The 14,117-nt window shown below is 47.8% G+C and overlaps 1 protein-coding gene across 1 annotated transcript in view; it reads right to left on the bottom strand.

Moving 5' to 3' along the window:
* The window catches only part of MEI1 (meiotic double-stranded break formation protein 1), a 77,680-nt gene that overhangs the window by 12,204 nt on the left and 51,359 nt on the right, over positions 1-14,117 (bottom strand). The window contains exons 20-26 of the mRNA XM_039237528.1: positions 13,384-13,659; positions 7,548-7,713; positions 6,320-6,424; positions 4,458-4,568; positions 3,986-4,146; positions 1,379-1,460; positions 1,003-1,178 (exon numbers count right to left, since the gene is read on the bottom strand). Coding sequence (XP_039093459.1) covers positions 1,003-1,178; positions 1,379-1,460; positions 3,986-4,146; positions 4,458-4,568; positions 6,320-6,424; positions 7,548-7,713; positions 13,384-13,659 — 1,077 coding nt within the window. The remainder of the gene's footprint in view (positions 1-1,002; positions 1,179-1,378; positions 1,461-3,985; positions 4,147-4,457; positions 4,569-6,319; positions 6,425-7,547; positions 7,714-13,383; positions 13,660-14,117) is intronic.

Genomic DNA, 14,117 nt, shown 5'->3' with positions numbered 1-14,117 from the left:
TGAGTCCATCCCAGAGAACAAAATGGTGCTGCCATCAAGATCAATCCTGTTTCTGATGCCCCCTGCCCTTGGGGATGTAGGACAAATCACTTGGTCTTTTCAGCTCAGCTCAAGCATTCCCCACCCCCCCCAGGAAACCTTCTCTGATAGCCAGCTCTATACTATCAGTTATACCCTGTACCCCCACAATGCATTGTATCCCTTTAGCCCAAAACTGACCTCACTATGTTGTCACTTCTTGTCTATACAGCAGTTCCCCACCAAATGTTAACTCCTCAAAGGCAGGCACCTAACATATCTCCATGCCCCACCACCCCTCACAGTGTGTGATGTCTGGAAAATAATGATCTCCAAAAGTCCTCTGAGCTATGAAACACAAAACCCTCTGGGGTACACATCTATTGTTTTGGCTTACACAAAATTCACTCCTCCTTTTTCTGCAAACAGTTTTCTTTTGTGGAGCCATCCCTCTTTCATGTTCAGTCTACATGGGTAATGGAGAACAGACCACATGCCCCAGCCTCCGGGAGAGGGCACTGACCCAAGCCAGGTCAGCCGGAGCACCCCATGGCCCAGCCACAGTGACTGGCACATTACATCCAAGCCAGACTAATGAGACTCAGTTCTGAGGACTGCGGGGAAAGAGAAAGTCTCTCGCTGCTGGAAGGATGTGAGCCAGGTGCTGCTGTCGGTCATTCTACCATCCTATGAGAATAAAGCTGACAGAGAGAAATGCAGAACTAAAATATGGAGACAGAGTTCTGATGACACTGTCTGGGCCTCTGGGATCCAATTGTGCCTAAAGCTAGTACTGAGCCCTGACCTTCCCAGTTATGAGCCATTTTGTGTTTCATTTCTGTCACTATAACTTTACAAGTCCCAATCAATCCACCCTCCAATCCTGGCAGAAATACCAGGTCCTTGACAGGCAGCCACCCCTTCCTACTGTTGTTCTGGGAGAAGCAGACTCTGCTGCCAGGTCCCGCTTGGCAAAGGCCTTACCTGCACCAAGAGGTTCTGCAGTCCGATGACCAGGGACAACACTTGTGATGTTCTCAGCGGAGCGAGGACAGTGTCCTCAGGGGCCGGGGGTGGCTGGGCCCCTGAAGGCACAAAGGCCACGAGGGCAGAGGAGAAGCTCTGCTGCAGGGCTGTCCGCAAGAAGCGTAAGATGGCAGCTGAAAGCAAGAAACCCCTGAGTCAGTTCCCACCTCCTTCGCCACCATCCACCCAGCTCTGTCACAGTGGGGAGACAGAGCTAATATGGGGAGTGGAGCTAATAATGGGGTGACCATCGGCTAGTCTGGGAGGGATGGTCCCATCTCCCAGTCTAAGGGAAAAGCTCGTCTTCTCCTACTTGAGGCCCCCGGGGCCATACCTGAGAGCAGTGCAGCCTTTTTCTTTGGAAAGCTGAGGACCTTCAATACTTGGTCCAGTTCCACGGACAGTGTCTGGTGAACCTGGTAGGGCAGGAGGTAAAGGGGTGACTCCCACATTCTGGCAGCTTGAGGAGAAAACAAAGCTCCAGAGTCCCAATCTCTCTTCTATGCACCCACACACACCTGCTCCATCAAGAGGGACAAAGGAGGCCACACAGTCTTGTGAGCCCACCAGTTCTGGACTCAGAAATGTGAGGAGGCGAATGAAGCCTGTACACCGAAAACCCTTCTTCCCCCAAATCTTCTCCATCGTCAAGAAACTCCTCCACCAGGGAGCCTCCTTGGCCTCATCTGTGATTCAGTTTCCATCTCAGCCTACTATCCAACTAACTTAGCTCTAGAGTCAGACGGCCCAGAATCAAAATCCTGGCTCTGCTACTAGCTAGCCATGTGGCCAAAGGGAAGTCACTGCACCTCTCCCAGCCTGCCTCACTTTCTTCATGTATGAAATGGGAACAATGCCACTTGCTTTCATACCCTCCAGAACTATTCTGAAGGATAGCTGAGGGTCAGCATTGGTGAAGGTGCTCTTTAAAGTCAAAGCAATATTCAAACTGATGGGCTAGCTGGAACGGCAGGTTCAAAGCTGAGTCTGGCTCTGCTCTCCTCACCCAGAACACATGTTGCTTCAAGGCAGAGATTATGTCTCCTCCACTTGGATCTATCACAGTCTGACACAAGGCAGTTCCTCAAAAATGCTTGTTGGCTGGGGGATCAGCAGGTTCTAGGCAGGAGAACTAACTTGTACAAAGGTACTGAGATAACATACCAATGTGCAATGTTAATGAGGAAACTGCGTGGGAGTTATTTGGGAACTCTCTGTGATATCCATTTTTCATAACACATAAAACTGTCTTAGAAATAAAGGCTATTAACAATCAATCAATCAATCAGAAACAAACCTTCAACGCTATGGGGATGTGAAAAAGCAGAGCTGATCTGGAGAAGAGCCAACAGCTGGTCAAAGGACAGAGAAGGAGGGTGGAATGGCAGAAAGTAAGGCTGCAGAGGGGCCAGGTGTGCCAGGTCTCGGAGGCCGTGTGGAGAACAGAAAAGCTGCTGGAGGAGTATGGGCTGTGGAAGCCAGACAGACTGGCTGCAGGGACAGAAGCATGGAGCGGGGGCCAGCCAGGAGCCAGGAGACTGAAGAGGCCACATTAGTAGTGAGGGTGAACCATCAGGACTGAGCTAAGGCAGCGGGGAGGATTTAGAGAGGAGGTGGTTAGTAGGTAATTGGCTGGGCACGAGCTGAGAACCAAGGCAAAGTTGGCCACACGATGTAGGCTGCCACCCAGGGAAGTGACTGCAGAGGTGAAGGTGGGTCCAAGGGCCTCATAAAGAAAAGTAGAATGGGTTCCTGTCCTAAATCAACGCCATAGGCAACAACCAGAAGCCCTATTACAGAACAGATCTGCCACAGCCTGCTGCCACCTTGGAGGCCAAATTTTAAAAATGACTTCGGGAGCTCCTGGGTGGCTCAGTCAGTTAAGCGTACAATTCTTGATTTCGGCCCAGATCATGATCTCACGGCTCATGAGTTCAAGCTCTGGATGGGGCTCCACACTGACAGTGCAGTGCCTGCTTGGGATTCTGTCTCCCTCCTTTCTGTCCCTCCCCTGTTTGCTTGCTTTCTCTCTCTCTCTCTCTTTCTCTCTCAATATATAAATAAACATTTAAAAAATTTTTAAATAAAAATGACTTCACAAATGAGTGTGTGCCTGACATGAGACTTGCACAGAGCTGGGCACAGTGAGAAGACATGTCAAAGGCTAGAAGATGGTTTCTAACCACAAGGAGCAGCAGGGCTTAGGGAGGAGACCCCAGGACATGAAGCAGCCCTCAGAGGAGCTCATGCAGGGCACTATGATGACAAGGCCCTATATAGGGGGACAGGGAGGGAATGAGAGGAAGGGAGGTGTTCTGTGGGTATGTCCATTACTCCCCTGTTCCCTACGTTACTTTCTCCAAAAATTACAACAGCTTATGCGTGTTTGGCATTTCACAGCTTACCAAGGTCACAGTCTGGCTTCTGCCTTCCTGTCCGATCTGACAGTCACTCCCTACATTCTAATCATAGTCACTCATCACTCTCCAAACATGTACACTATGTCCGAAATTTGTGAGGCTTCCCATCTTTGCTCATATTGTTCTCTTCACCTAGAATGCCTTTCCCTGCTATCTTTTCCTGGTACAATTGTACTTCCCCTTCAAGGCTTTGCTTAAAGACTGTAAGTTTCCCAAGTGTGGGGTATATGCTGTATTAATGTCCTATTCCACTGTGCCTAGAACACAGCCTGGCAGGTAGGTGATCCATGTGTGATAAATTAATGTAAACCAACCTGACAACCTTGGATGTTTTCTTCCCCATTTTGCAGGCAAGGAAACTGAAGCTCAGAGATTTAAATACCTTGCCAAGTTTACTCAGTTAAATCCCTTAGCAAGGTCACTCGGCTAGTAAGCCACAGAGCTGAGACCAGAACTCAGGAACTCTGTCACTCCTTGGTGTGCCACTCCATGCCTCAGAGCCACAGGGGTTAGAGACGAACCTGTAGACTGCCATTGTGCTGCTGAGCAGAGAAGGAGGCAGTGAGCAGCCAGGCGGAGCAAAGGAGTGCGGTCCTGGGTGAGTCCACCTCCGTCCAGGTGAGAGCCAGAGTCTTCTCCAGAAGTTCTATCAGGGCCGTGTTGCTAAGGAGCACTGCGGCAGCTATAGACAGTTGGGCACAGCAAGCACCACGTGAGTTACACAGGAGCCCCTGCTCCATGCCAGCATCACGGTTAGCACCTGATGGGGGCCTCATGCACACACGGTGAGTGAACAAAAGGCTCAGCTTGGGGTTCCAAGGGTTCCAACTTCATTCCAGAACCACAAGTTATCAGAACCAGAAAGGACCTTATGGCCATCTGGCCCAGACACATCTCCCCTCATATATTCGATAACAGGAAAAAACAAAGGGCAGCAATGGCCACAGACACTACCCAGCATCCTTCCTCTTCATTATCTCAGCCTGGCATTACCTCTTTTCTGGCTGCTGGGTGTGGTCTGATGAAGGCTCCAGTACAGGAAGTTGAAGGAGGGCTGCAGGACATCCGCGTCAGCAGGGCTGCACTTCCCACACAGCTTGCTCACTGCAAGAGTCCGCAGGAGTCCTGTCACCTAGCCCTCCAGCGCTTTCACGTGCATCAGCACTCACAATTCTCACAGAGAGTGGCCTCAACTGGCTTATTTCAGATATCAGTCTGTCAATCTTAGGAACCAAGCACAAACTAAGTGTCCCTGGTACTACAGCCAATGAAGAGAAATGCAGTAACAAACCTGAAGGCATGTTCACACTCTTCCATCTGAAAAACATTCAGGCAAGCAGCCCACAGCTGCACATTAGAACAGACTGCACAAGTTTAGGTGATCAAAAGGTGTCCTATTACAGCATTCGTGCCAGTAAAGACTCCAGGATGAGGGTCTGCAGAGGTCATCTAGGCCAACTTGCCACCCCCAGCAGGAGAAGACACAGCCTCTGAAATCTTCCAGCAATGGGGCATTCACTGCCTTCTCAGAGGACTCCATCACCGTCATCGTGCAACTCCCTTGCACTTGCCATATTCTCTCTCTCACTCACATCACCCTCATCCGGCTAACTCCTTAACACCTGCTCAGCAATCAAGAGTCAGCTCAAAGTTCACCTCCTCCATGAAGCCCTTTGTAACTTCTCAAACCAAGATGAGAGGCCTCTTCATGATCCCCCAGCCCTCATCAGAATAGTTACTACACTGTAGAGTAGACAGCTATAGAATATTATCCCTTTCCTCCTAGGATTCACCACTCTTTGCTCCCCTGCCCCCATCGCCTCAATATGAAACCTACCTAGGTCTCCATTCACTGTTTTGGCAGCCACCTCACACAGCCACACAGACTTCTAATTGGCTTGTGGTCAATCAGACAAGCAGTCCCCTTCCTCATCTCTGTCCTCTACCTGCCATGCTCTCAAATAAAAATACTCAAGGATTATATATAAATGTATATTACATTTCACATGTATGTTTCAGGTCATTATTCACCCTCCAGAGGCCCTTCTGACAGCTGGTTTGATTTTGCCATATGCAGTCTTCCCTCCTGACAGATGGGCTGGGACCACCAGCATCAGGCCAGGCCTGGAGGCCCTTTTTAAGTCTGACACCAATCTTCTTGTGAGGCCTGGGATCCAGGCAGGGAACCAATCCCTCCCCCATCCCCCTCGACCCCTGTGGCCAGAGCGCCTGACAGTCCATGTACTGAAGAGATGCCATTTTTTTCCTGGTAATTTCAATCTTTCCTCAAGAAACCTTCCTAAGGACGGTGCCTATGACGTGGCAACCGCATTAATGAGCAGTGCAAGGTCCTAGCGGGGTTTGGGTATGGCTAGAAGAGGCCTAGAGGACTGTGAACTGAATCATCAGATCCAGAGTTGGTTGTGAAGTAGGGTGGAGAACTGAACTTGTGCTGGGAAAAGTGAATCTCCACAGAGAGTCTCCACTGGAGGCCTACTGTGTGCCAAGTACTGCATGGCATCCTACATCTAGCAATCCCTTATCTCAGCCCTACACTAGCTAGGTACTACTGTTTTACCTGGAAGGAACCTAACGCTAGATGACTGCCCAAGGTTGCACAGCTAATGAGAACAAACCCAGGTATTCCCAACTCCAGGGCTGCGCCTGTCACACAGTGTTCTGGGGTTTTTTTTGTTTGTTTGTTTCATTTCCCAAACCCTCCCAGAGCACAACTAGAGAAAGATCTAAAAGATCCCCTGGCAGGAAACCCACAGGAACAGAGTGACCCCCTAACTTCTCCCAAAGACATGAAAGATGGAATGAAGGAGGATGCCCAGCCCTGGGCTCTCAGGCACCTTGGTGAAGGAGCTTCATGGCCATGCTGTCCAGTTCTTGCTCTGACTTGTTCTTCAGCTGCACTAAAGAAAGGAGGCTCAGTAGCAATGGCAAGTTCCCTGAGGCTGTGAGGAAGAAGGAGGAGGGCTGGTCAGGATACTCAGATCACCCCAAGGTCAGACAGATACCTTACCGTAGCATAAATGTTTGTCGGGATTCACCACTACTTCCTACCTTCTTCCTTGGGCACAGGGGCAACTGACAAATGGAGTGCCAATTCTGGGTTGGGTACCAGAAATTCAATATTTCACTTAGTCCCCCTTTGTGACTATTATTTCTATTTTGCAGTTACGAAACAGGCCCAGAGAGGCTGAGTGACTTCTCCAAGCTCCCACAGCCAATTAGTGGCAGGGTCAGGATTTGAACCCAAATCTGAGTTCAATGCCCACATTTTTTCAACTACGTTTCCATGAAATCTCATGGCTCTTAAAGCATTATTATCAGTTGGATGTGGTTTATCCTTCCCTGAAGAGGAAGAACTCAATTCCTCCACCCTCCCTTAAATCTACCTCCAAACTTCCATCCTCGGTCAGTACTGGATCTAGTGAACCATAGCTCTCCTCCCACTTCCTCTTAATTGCTTAGAAATTTTATTTAAAAATTCAACTTCTTAAAAATAGGAAAGACAAACTAATCTCAACCTTTTCAGTGTCTTAATAGCGAACAAACATCAAACTTTCTTGACTCCAGGGAGTCCTATTCCAGTTTCGGAAACTATCCTTCCAGATCTCACTGGCCGCTTCTATCACATTTCAGATCCACCCCCTTCCCAGCCCCTGCCGGCTCCTGCTGTCTCCCTGCTCACCCCCGCCCCCCATATTTCCCACTTTCTTCTTCCCAACTGGAGACTGCCGTTCTTTTGAAAAAAAGCTCTGAGCACATGACAGACGCACAGGGTGAGGACATGAATGCATACATCATATACACCCACCCATGCTAAACACATAGGACATTAAACATAAACCCTCTCACACCACACACACACACACACACACATCAAATATGTTGAGCTCTCACTCTCCAATGAGAGGAAGGAGATAAAGTTTAGCTTGATTCCACACTGGTCTGACTTTTCTTTTACAGCGAAAACTCTGATTCTGTCTCCTGGAGCAGCCCTCATCAGGGCAGAGATGCCCACTTCTAACTGAGCTTCAGGTGAAAGCATGCCCCCCACAGCTGCAGACTGACCTCCTGAGGGAGGGGCCCCGTGTTCCACCAGCAGATGCTGTAGGATGAGCAGGAAGTGGCCTCGGATGAGACCACCCACTTGGACATCCTCATTCCTCCTCAAAAAGCTTCTTAGGACAATCAGTGCCTTGCGGGCTGTGTCCACTGGGCTGGAATAGATGAGATCCTGAGCAGGAGAGAGGGAATCCAGAGCTCAGAGGATGTCACAACTGGGGACAGGCAGGCAGCTGAAAAGAGAGGGGCTGGGGAGGGACCCAGGATCGAGGTGTCACAAAACCTGGTGAAGTATTTACTTACTTGGCACCTATTATGTACCAATCTGCTGAACAGGTTCATCCTAAATAGGAAGAAACAGAGACTTGGAGAGATTACTGGATGTGCCAAAGGCCACATGAGCCACTAAGTGGCATAGCTAAGATGTGAATCTCCTGCCTCCACGCCCAAAGCTCTACTTTTCAGGATGCCTCTCTCTGACACACGTTAAGTTTTAGGGTCAAGAAGAGGTTACTTCAGGACCGGGGACCTGAATTTCCTCCCTTAAGGGAGGAAGAGAGAGGGGGATGGAGATGTCACAGGACAGGGAAAGGATGGGTTGGGACAGATTTGGGGCACAGGAAGGGAAGCGAGGACCAGGTCAGGCCCTTTCTCTGCCATGGCATCTGGCTATTTCTGCCGCAAGCTGTAAAGGCCTTGGGTTCAGAAGGTGGGAAAGGACGTTGCTTTTTCTTTGCTTTCAGAGTTATTTTAATGAGTATATGTTAAAGGCAAAGTCAGTCAGAGGCCACACCAGAGACTATCCTACTGATAGCTCCTGGCAGCTACCAGCTCAAATGAGCCAATTCCTTTGGACAGGCTAACATGCTGGGCGCTATGAATCCAAGGTCACACACAGACTCCCTTGCTCGGGAGGACAGCTGACACACACGGAGACATGGCTGGGGGCACCCCGCCAGACAACTCCAGATGTGCTGATCACTGGGTGGCACACGGGCGTCTGGGCTTATCTCTTCACACACTTGCACAGCTGCCTGAGAAACAACTATGAATCAACAATTGCTCAGTTAGGGATTGATAATGGCAGGCACTGTGATGGGTTAAAACTGTAGCTGTATGTTTATTTATATATTATCTGTATCTTCACAGTAACTCTTCCAGGTAGGTGTCACCCTAATTTTTCAAATGAGATAAGAGGCAGATTATGTAGTTTAGCTGTCAAGACAAAAGTGGCTCTCTAAAGTCTATTACACTCTTGAGTTAATGAAGAACAGGGATGAGGTTGGCTTCATCTTTGTCACCTTGCAGGGACTCAGGAGAAGATCACAGCAAAGGAGGGCAAGAGAGAATCTCAGTTCAGTTACATCAACCCTTTTACTTTACCGGGCATGAGGCTGAAGCCCAAAGTGGGTGCGATTTGCCCAGGGTCACAGGGCCCAAGGCCCAACCTGATCCTGATCCTGATCCTGCTCCTGCTCCTCCCCCAGCACGTGACTGCCTAAGTAGAGAGCTGGTCCCTCAGAACCCTGAGCTAAAATGTTAAAATCCAAAAGGAAGAGGGGTACTCGGCCTCCAGTGGCCATGGAGAATGCCAGGAGAAGGGGTGCTCCCCACTGTGGGGGTCAGTGGGAAGGCTCTGGGTGGGAAGGCGCTGCAGTCTCTCCTCCTAGAGATGTCCAGATTTCTCTGGAGCTGGATCAACCAGGATGATGTGGCCAAGGAGGGAACAAAGAGAGCTTCTGTGATATCACTGTTTCCACATTTAAACAACCTACGTGAAACACCACCCATTGATAAGAGTGGCAATTAACAGCTTTGTTTTCAGCTGCTAATTACCCATATCAAAAACAGAAATTGGTACCAACAACGTATTTTTAGACTCTTTTTCCCTCCTGTGGCTAGAAGCTGGGAAGAAATGGTAAGAATTATATATATAAACAGACAGCAAAGTTATTCCTTGCTATTCTTTTTCACCACTGATGTTTCTAGAATCCAATTTGGTAAAAACTCATTAGCTTTAGGCTACACAGTCATGACCCTTATTAATTATACAACCTTGAGCAATTCAATAAGCTGCTCTGAGATTAACATTCTCTCTCTAATTCAGAGTAAGTCAATGATCAGTGAAGGATAGCCTACTGTGTACAGGATAGCAAGAATGTCCTTAAAATATTCTTTCCACATACTATTTCTACTTATCCACATGTTATCTCCATTTTCAAAATTTTTTAAATTATGTTTATGTATTTATTTTTTGAAAGAGAGAGAGAGCAAGACAGGGAGGGGCAGAGAGAGACGGAGAGAAATCCCAAGCAGGGTCCATGCTGTCAGCACAGAACCCAATGCGGGGCTCAAACTCATGAGCTGTGGGATCATCCCCTGAGCCGAAACCAAGCCGGATGCTGAACCAACTGAGCCCCCCAGGAAGCCCCCATGTTATCTCCATTTCACATATGAGGAAACTAAAGCTCAGAAAAGCCTTCATCTTCCTGTGTCTCTATGTATATCCAGCCCTAAAGATAGATCCTTCCTGTTGAGCTCGAGGCCTGTCAAAGCGCAAGGCTCCTCTCTGCCCAAGAAGGAGTGGTGAGGTGGTTCACATTCAAGGGCAAGAACTGGGCACAATAACAAAGGGTGGGGCACCTGCTGCAGCTCGCCTGAGACAGGGTCTCTCTAAGGATTTGGTCTCTTGAGATTCATTTTCTTTTCAGCTTGCTTCCTTCAAGTACTTATGTTTCTTGAAGCTAGCGGCCTAGGATAATATTCAACTGGGAGGGTCTCCACCCTAGAAGGACTCACACTGGGAAAGAAAACTTGAGGGAGGAAGATAATGAGCTCTATTTTAGACAGAATGCCAAATAGATGCTTAATTTTATGGGTCTAGAGCTTAGGAGAGAGATCACAGATGGAGGCAGAGATTTGAGTCATCAGCATATAGTAGGAGGCAACCAAAGCCATGAGAATTACTGACACAGCCCAGGGAGACGACACTGAGTAAAAAAGAAGCCTAGGACAAAGCTTTGAGGAACATCAGTTTTTAAGCACTCGCCAGAGAGACAGCTACAAAAGAGACTGGGAGAAGCACCAAAAGAGGTAGGAGAAAAATGAAGACAGCTGGTGTTGCCAAACCAAGAGTGTGTCAATAAAAAGAAGTGGACAATCATCAAATAATAACAGGTCATGTGAGAGGAGAACCAAAAGGCCCACTGTAACTAGCCACAACAATACTGTTGTTGATCCTGGTAAGGGTGGTTTCAAGTAGCGATGGGGGCAGAAGTCAGTAGATGGAGGAATAAGTGAGAGTGACAATTTTGCAAGCAGGAAACTACTTTTAGGAGTTTGGCCATGAAGGGAAAAACATGAACATGGAAAGGGCTGGGAGCAGAGACCAGTGAGAGCAATGAGGAGTAAGTGTAGAGGGTCTTAGACTTTCCTACCACTCCCACAGCCCAGTGCCATGATCTGGGATTTTTTCTAGCCTCACCATTCTGTGATTCTCTCCTTCCAGTGATGCTTTGGACGTTCCTATAAGGTGACAGATTGAAACAAGCATCTGTGATTTCCTCAAGGGCAAGGACCAACCATATCTGAATTCTCTTTGTATCCCCACTTCTTCATAATAAGCCAAATAAATGTATGATAAAAGAAAAAGTGAACAACTAAACTCAAGGCCTCTAAAAATCTGTTCCTTCTTATCCTTCTCCAGCCTCAACTCCTGTGACACACCCTCCGTTCTCCAAAACCACACCAGATCACTCGCCGGCCCTGAATTACAGTAAGCATATCAGTGCTCTAGGGCTGGGCTGGAAGGATCCTTCCCTAGCACTCACTTATCAAATCCTTTGAAGATCAACATTATGACACCTTTCTGCCCTCCCTGCAATTCAAGCACCCTGCCTGACCTTTACTGCCATAGTGTTAGGACAGGTACTAGTGATCTGTTGTGTCTGATTCTCTCCCTGGCCTGTGCAGCGGGCACTAGGTCTGGCTCTTCCCTGTATCCCCAACTGCTTCAATAAATAGCTCTCCCTTTAGATGGAACACTGGATCAAGGTTGTTCTCCCTCTTGTTCTGAGAGTTAGCTCAGTTTACTGCGAAGAACATTAGACAGGGAGTGAAAATCCGGGTTTCAATCTCAACTCTTGTGAACTATGGCAAATCTCTCTAAACCTTTTTCCCCCACTTTTTAAAAAGAAAGAAAAAAGATCCCATAAATATCTTTCTCAGAAGAGTTGCTTTTTTGAGAGAGAGAGACAGACAGACTTAGATCTGTCCAGACCCCTAATTCAGTGGGTCAGCAAATATTTATAAACACCTTGTCTATGTGAGAAATTGACTGTGAATGCTTCATCTCTCAAAGAAAACCCAGTGTCTTAGCTCTGTCCATTGCTACTTTCTCTGGCACCCCTCTTGCTTTCCTCCCCTATGAACTGATGCTTTATTTTTAACCCATTCTTTCTCCTTTCTTCTTCATCCAAAGAAGAATTTCAGCCAAAGCGTGAATGTGGCCCCTATCAAGCCAACACATGTGACCTCACAAGGTGACAGATCTCAGGGATGGAAGGTGAAGGTGTAAGTCTGAGAGGGGAGTGTGTGCATGCATGTGTGAATATGGACGGATGTACGTACCTAAGTGAGGTATACAACATGAAGGTGTTATTTCCACCAAAGTCACCCCAATAAAGTCAGTCCGATAAAAAACACTCCGATAAATGTTGTTTGTTGATGATTAAGAACATCAAAGGAATCCCCAGTCTTCCCTAATGGACTGTGTCACTCTTCCTGGACGAGGGAAAGGCAAGTAGGTGAGCAGGCATTGAAGGCAGTGGTTTTACACCAAGTGTCTCCTGTACTGCCATGCTGCAGTCAGTTTGGGACCTGCCACTGGTAATCACTCACTAAACACAAAGTATCAAGGGGAGCAAATGAGTTTCTTTTTTAAATAAAAAATAAATTACAGGGGCGCCTGGGTGGCTTAGTCGGTTGAGTGTTCGACTTTCGCTTGGGTGATGGTCTCGCGGTTCGTGGGTTCGAGCCCCACGTCGGGCTCTGTGCTGACTGCCAACTGAGAGCCTGGAGCCTGTTTCGGAGTCTGTGACTCCCTCTCTCTCTGACCCTCCCCTGCTCACGCTGTCTCTCTCTCTCTCCTCTAGAAATAAATAAAACATTAAAAAAAATTTTTTTTAAATAAATTACAGCAGTTACCTCTATAATAATGTCACTCCCATGAATTTATTTTCCAATGTGCTTTCTTGAGCAAAAGAAGAAAAGAGGGAGCTAAAGCTAGTGTATTAGAAACTGCAGACGACAGACAGCTGTCTTATCTGGTATACCTGATAGGAATTATAGGGATGCCTTAATTCATGAGAAAGCACTAGAGTTTCTCACAATTCCGGGTTTGCCTGAGGGAGTGTGTGGCACATGTAACATCATCTTGTGAGTTATGGCGAAAAGAGGCCTGTCCCTCTATAATCAAGCATTTCCATTTACATGCCCCAAGGGTGTCCTTTGACATTAAACCCCTGTTAGCACAATCTGCTTGAGAGAAGACAGAGAAGTGAGAGGGAATGGTAACTGAGGTCAGCATTTCATAGCTCTGTCCCCTGAAGAGTAAAGAGGGACATGTTTCTCAATGAGCAAACCTCCATTACACTTAGAAAAGGGTATGGATTTATAGAAATCAGGCACCTGCCAGTCAAAAGAACCTCCCAGTCCAATGGAAACACCAATAAGTCCAGAGACAGGCGGAAGCATGTGGCTGCCTCCTGACCTCAGTAAACCAACTCCCAGAGAGAAAGGGCCCACCGTCTCTGAATGCAGAAATGAGCAAGTGGTCACGTACTAGCAAGATGAGCAGGATGCTGGGGCTGCTTCTGAGCATGTAGAACAGGGCTGCTAAGCAGGCAGGAAGTGGGGACTGCCCGGCAGAGGAGACATCATCCAGCTCCTCGTAGCTGCTCTCTTCCCAGGAGAACCAAAGCTCCAGGACACGGTGCCCAAACCTACTCATCAGCTCTGGATACAACAGGAAGAACCTGAGCAGGAGGGGATGGTGGATGTAAACCAGCTGCAGATCCGGGATGCCTTCTAAAAATTTTCTGATGGCACTGACCACAGCCTGGAGACAAAGAAAGAATGAAAGATAGGGGCTAAGTAAATCTTGCAGAGGACCCAATACAGCCCAACAAACACAGCCAAGACATCACTGGGGAAAATGTACCTCACCTCTCGGTACTTGGGCACATACATCTTCACTGGCTCATCCCAGGGCCCTCTGTGAGAAGAAAGCCCACAGTGCTTCCCTTATAACACTGGTTCTCAACTGAGAGTGATTTTGTTTTCAAGGACATTTTTGGAAATGTCTAAGGACATTTTTTATTTTCTTGAATTAGGGAGTGCTACTGGCATCTAGTGGGAGAGAGCAAGGATGCCCCTAAATAACCTACAATGTACAGGACAACCTCTCACAGAAAAGAATTGTAATATGCAAAGTGTTAATAGTACCGTGGCTGAGAAACCCAGCTCTATAAGGATACCACGGTGTGTTGTAATTATCAGCATATGTGTCTACCTCCC

The sequence above is a fragment of the Hyaena hyaena genome, unplaced genomic scaffold (genome assembly GCF_003009895.1).
Source record: "Hyaena hyaena isolate Hyena2069 unplaced genomic scaffold, ASM300989v1 scaffold_4, whole genome shotgun sequence".
Lineage (NCBI taxonomy): Eukaryota > Metazoa > Chordata > Mammalia > Carnivora > Hyaenidae > Hyaena > Hyaena hyaena.
Note: the sequence above shows the minus strand (reverse complement) of the source record. Positions and strands in the feature narration are given on the sequence as shown.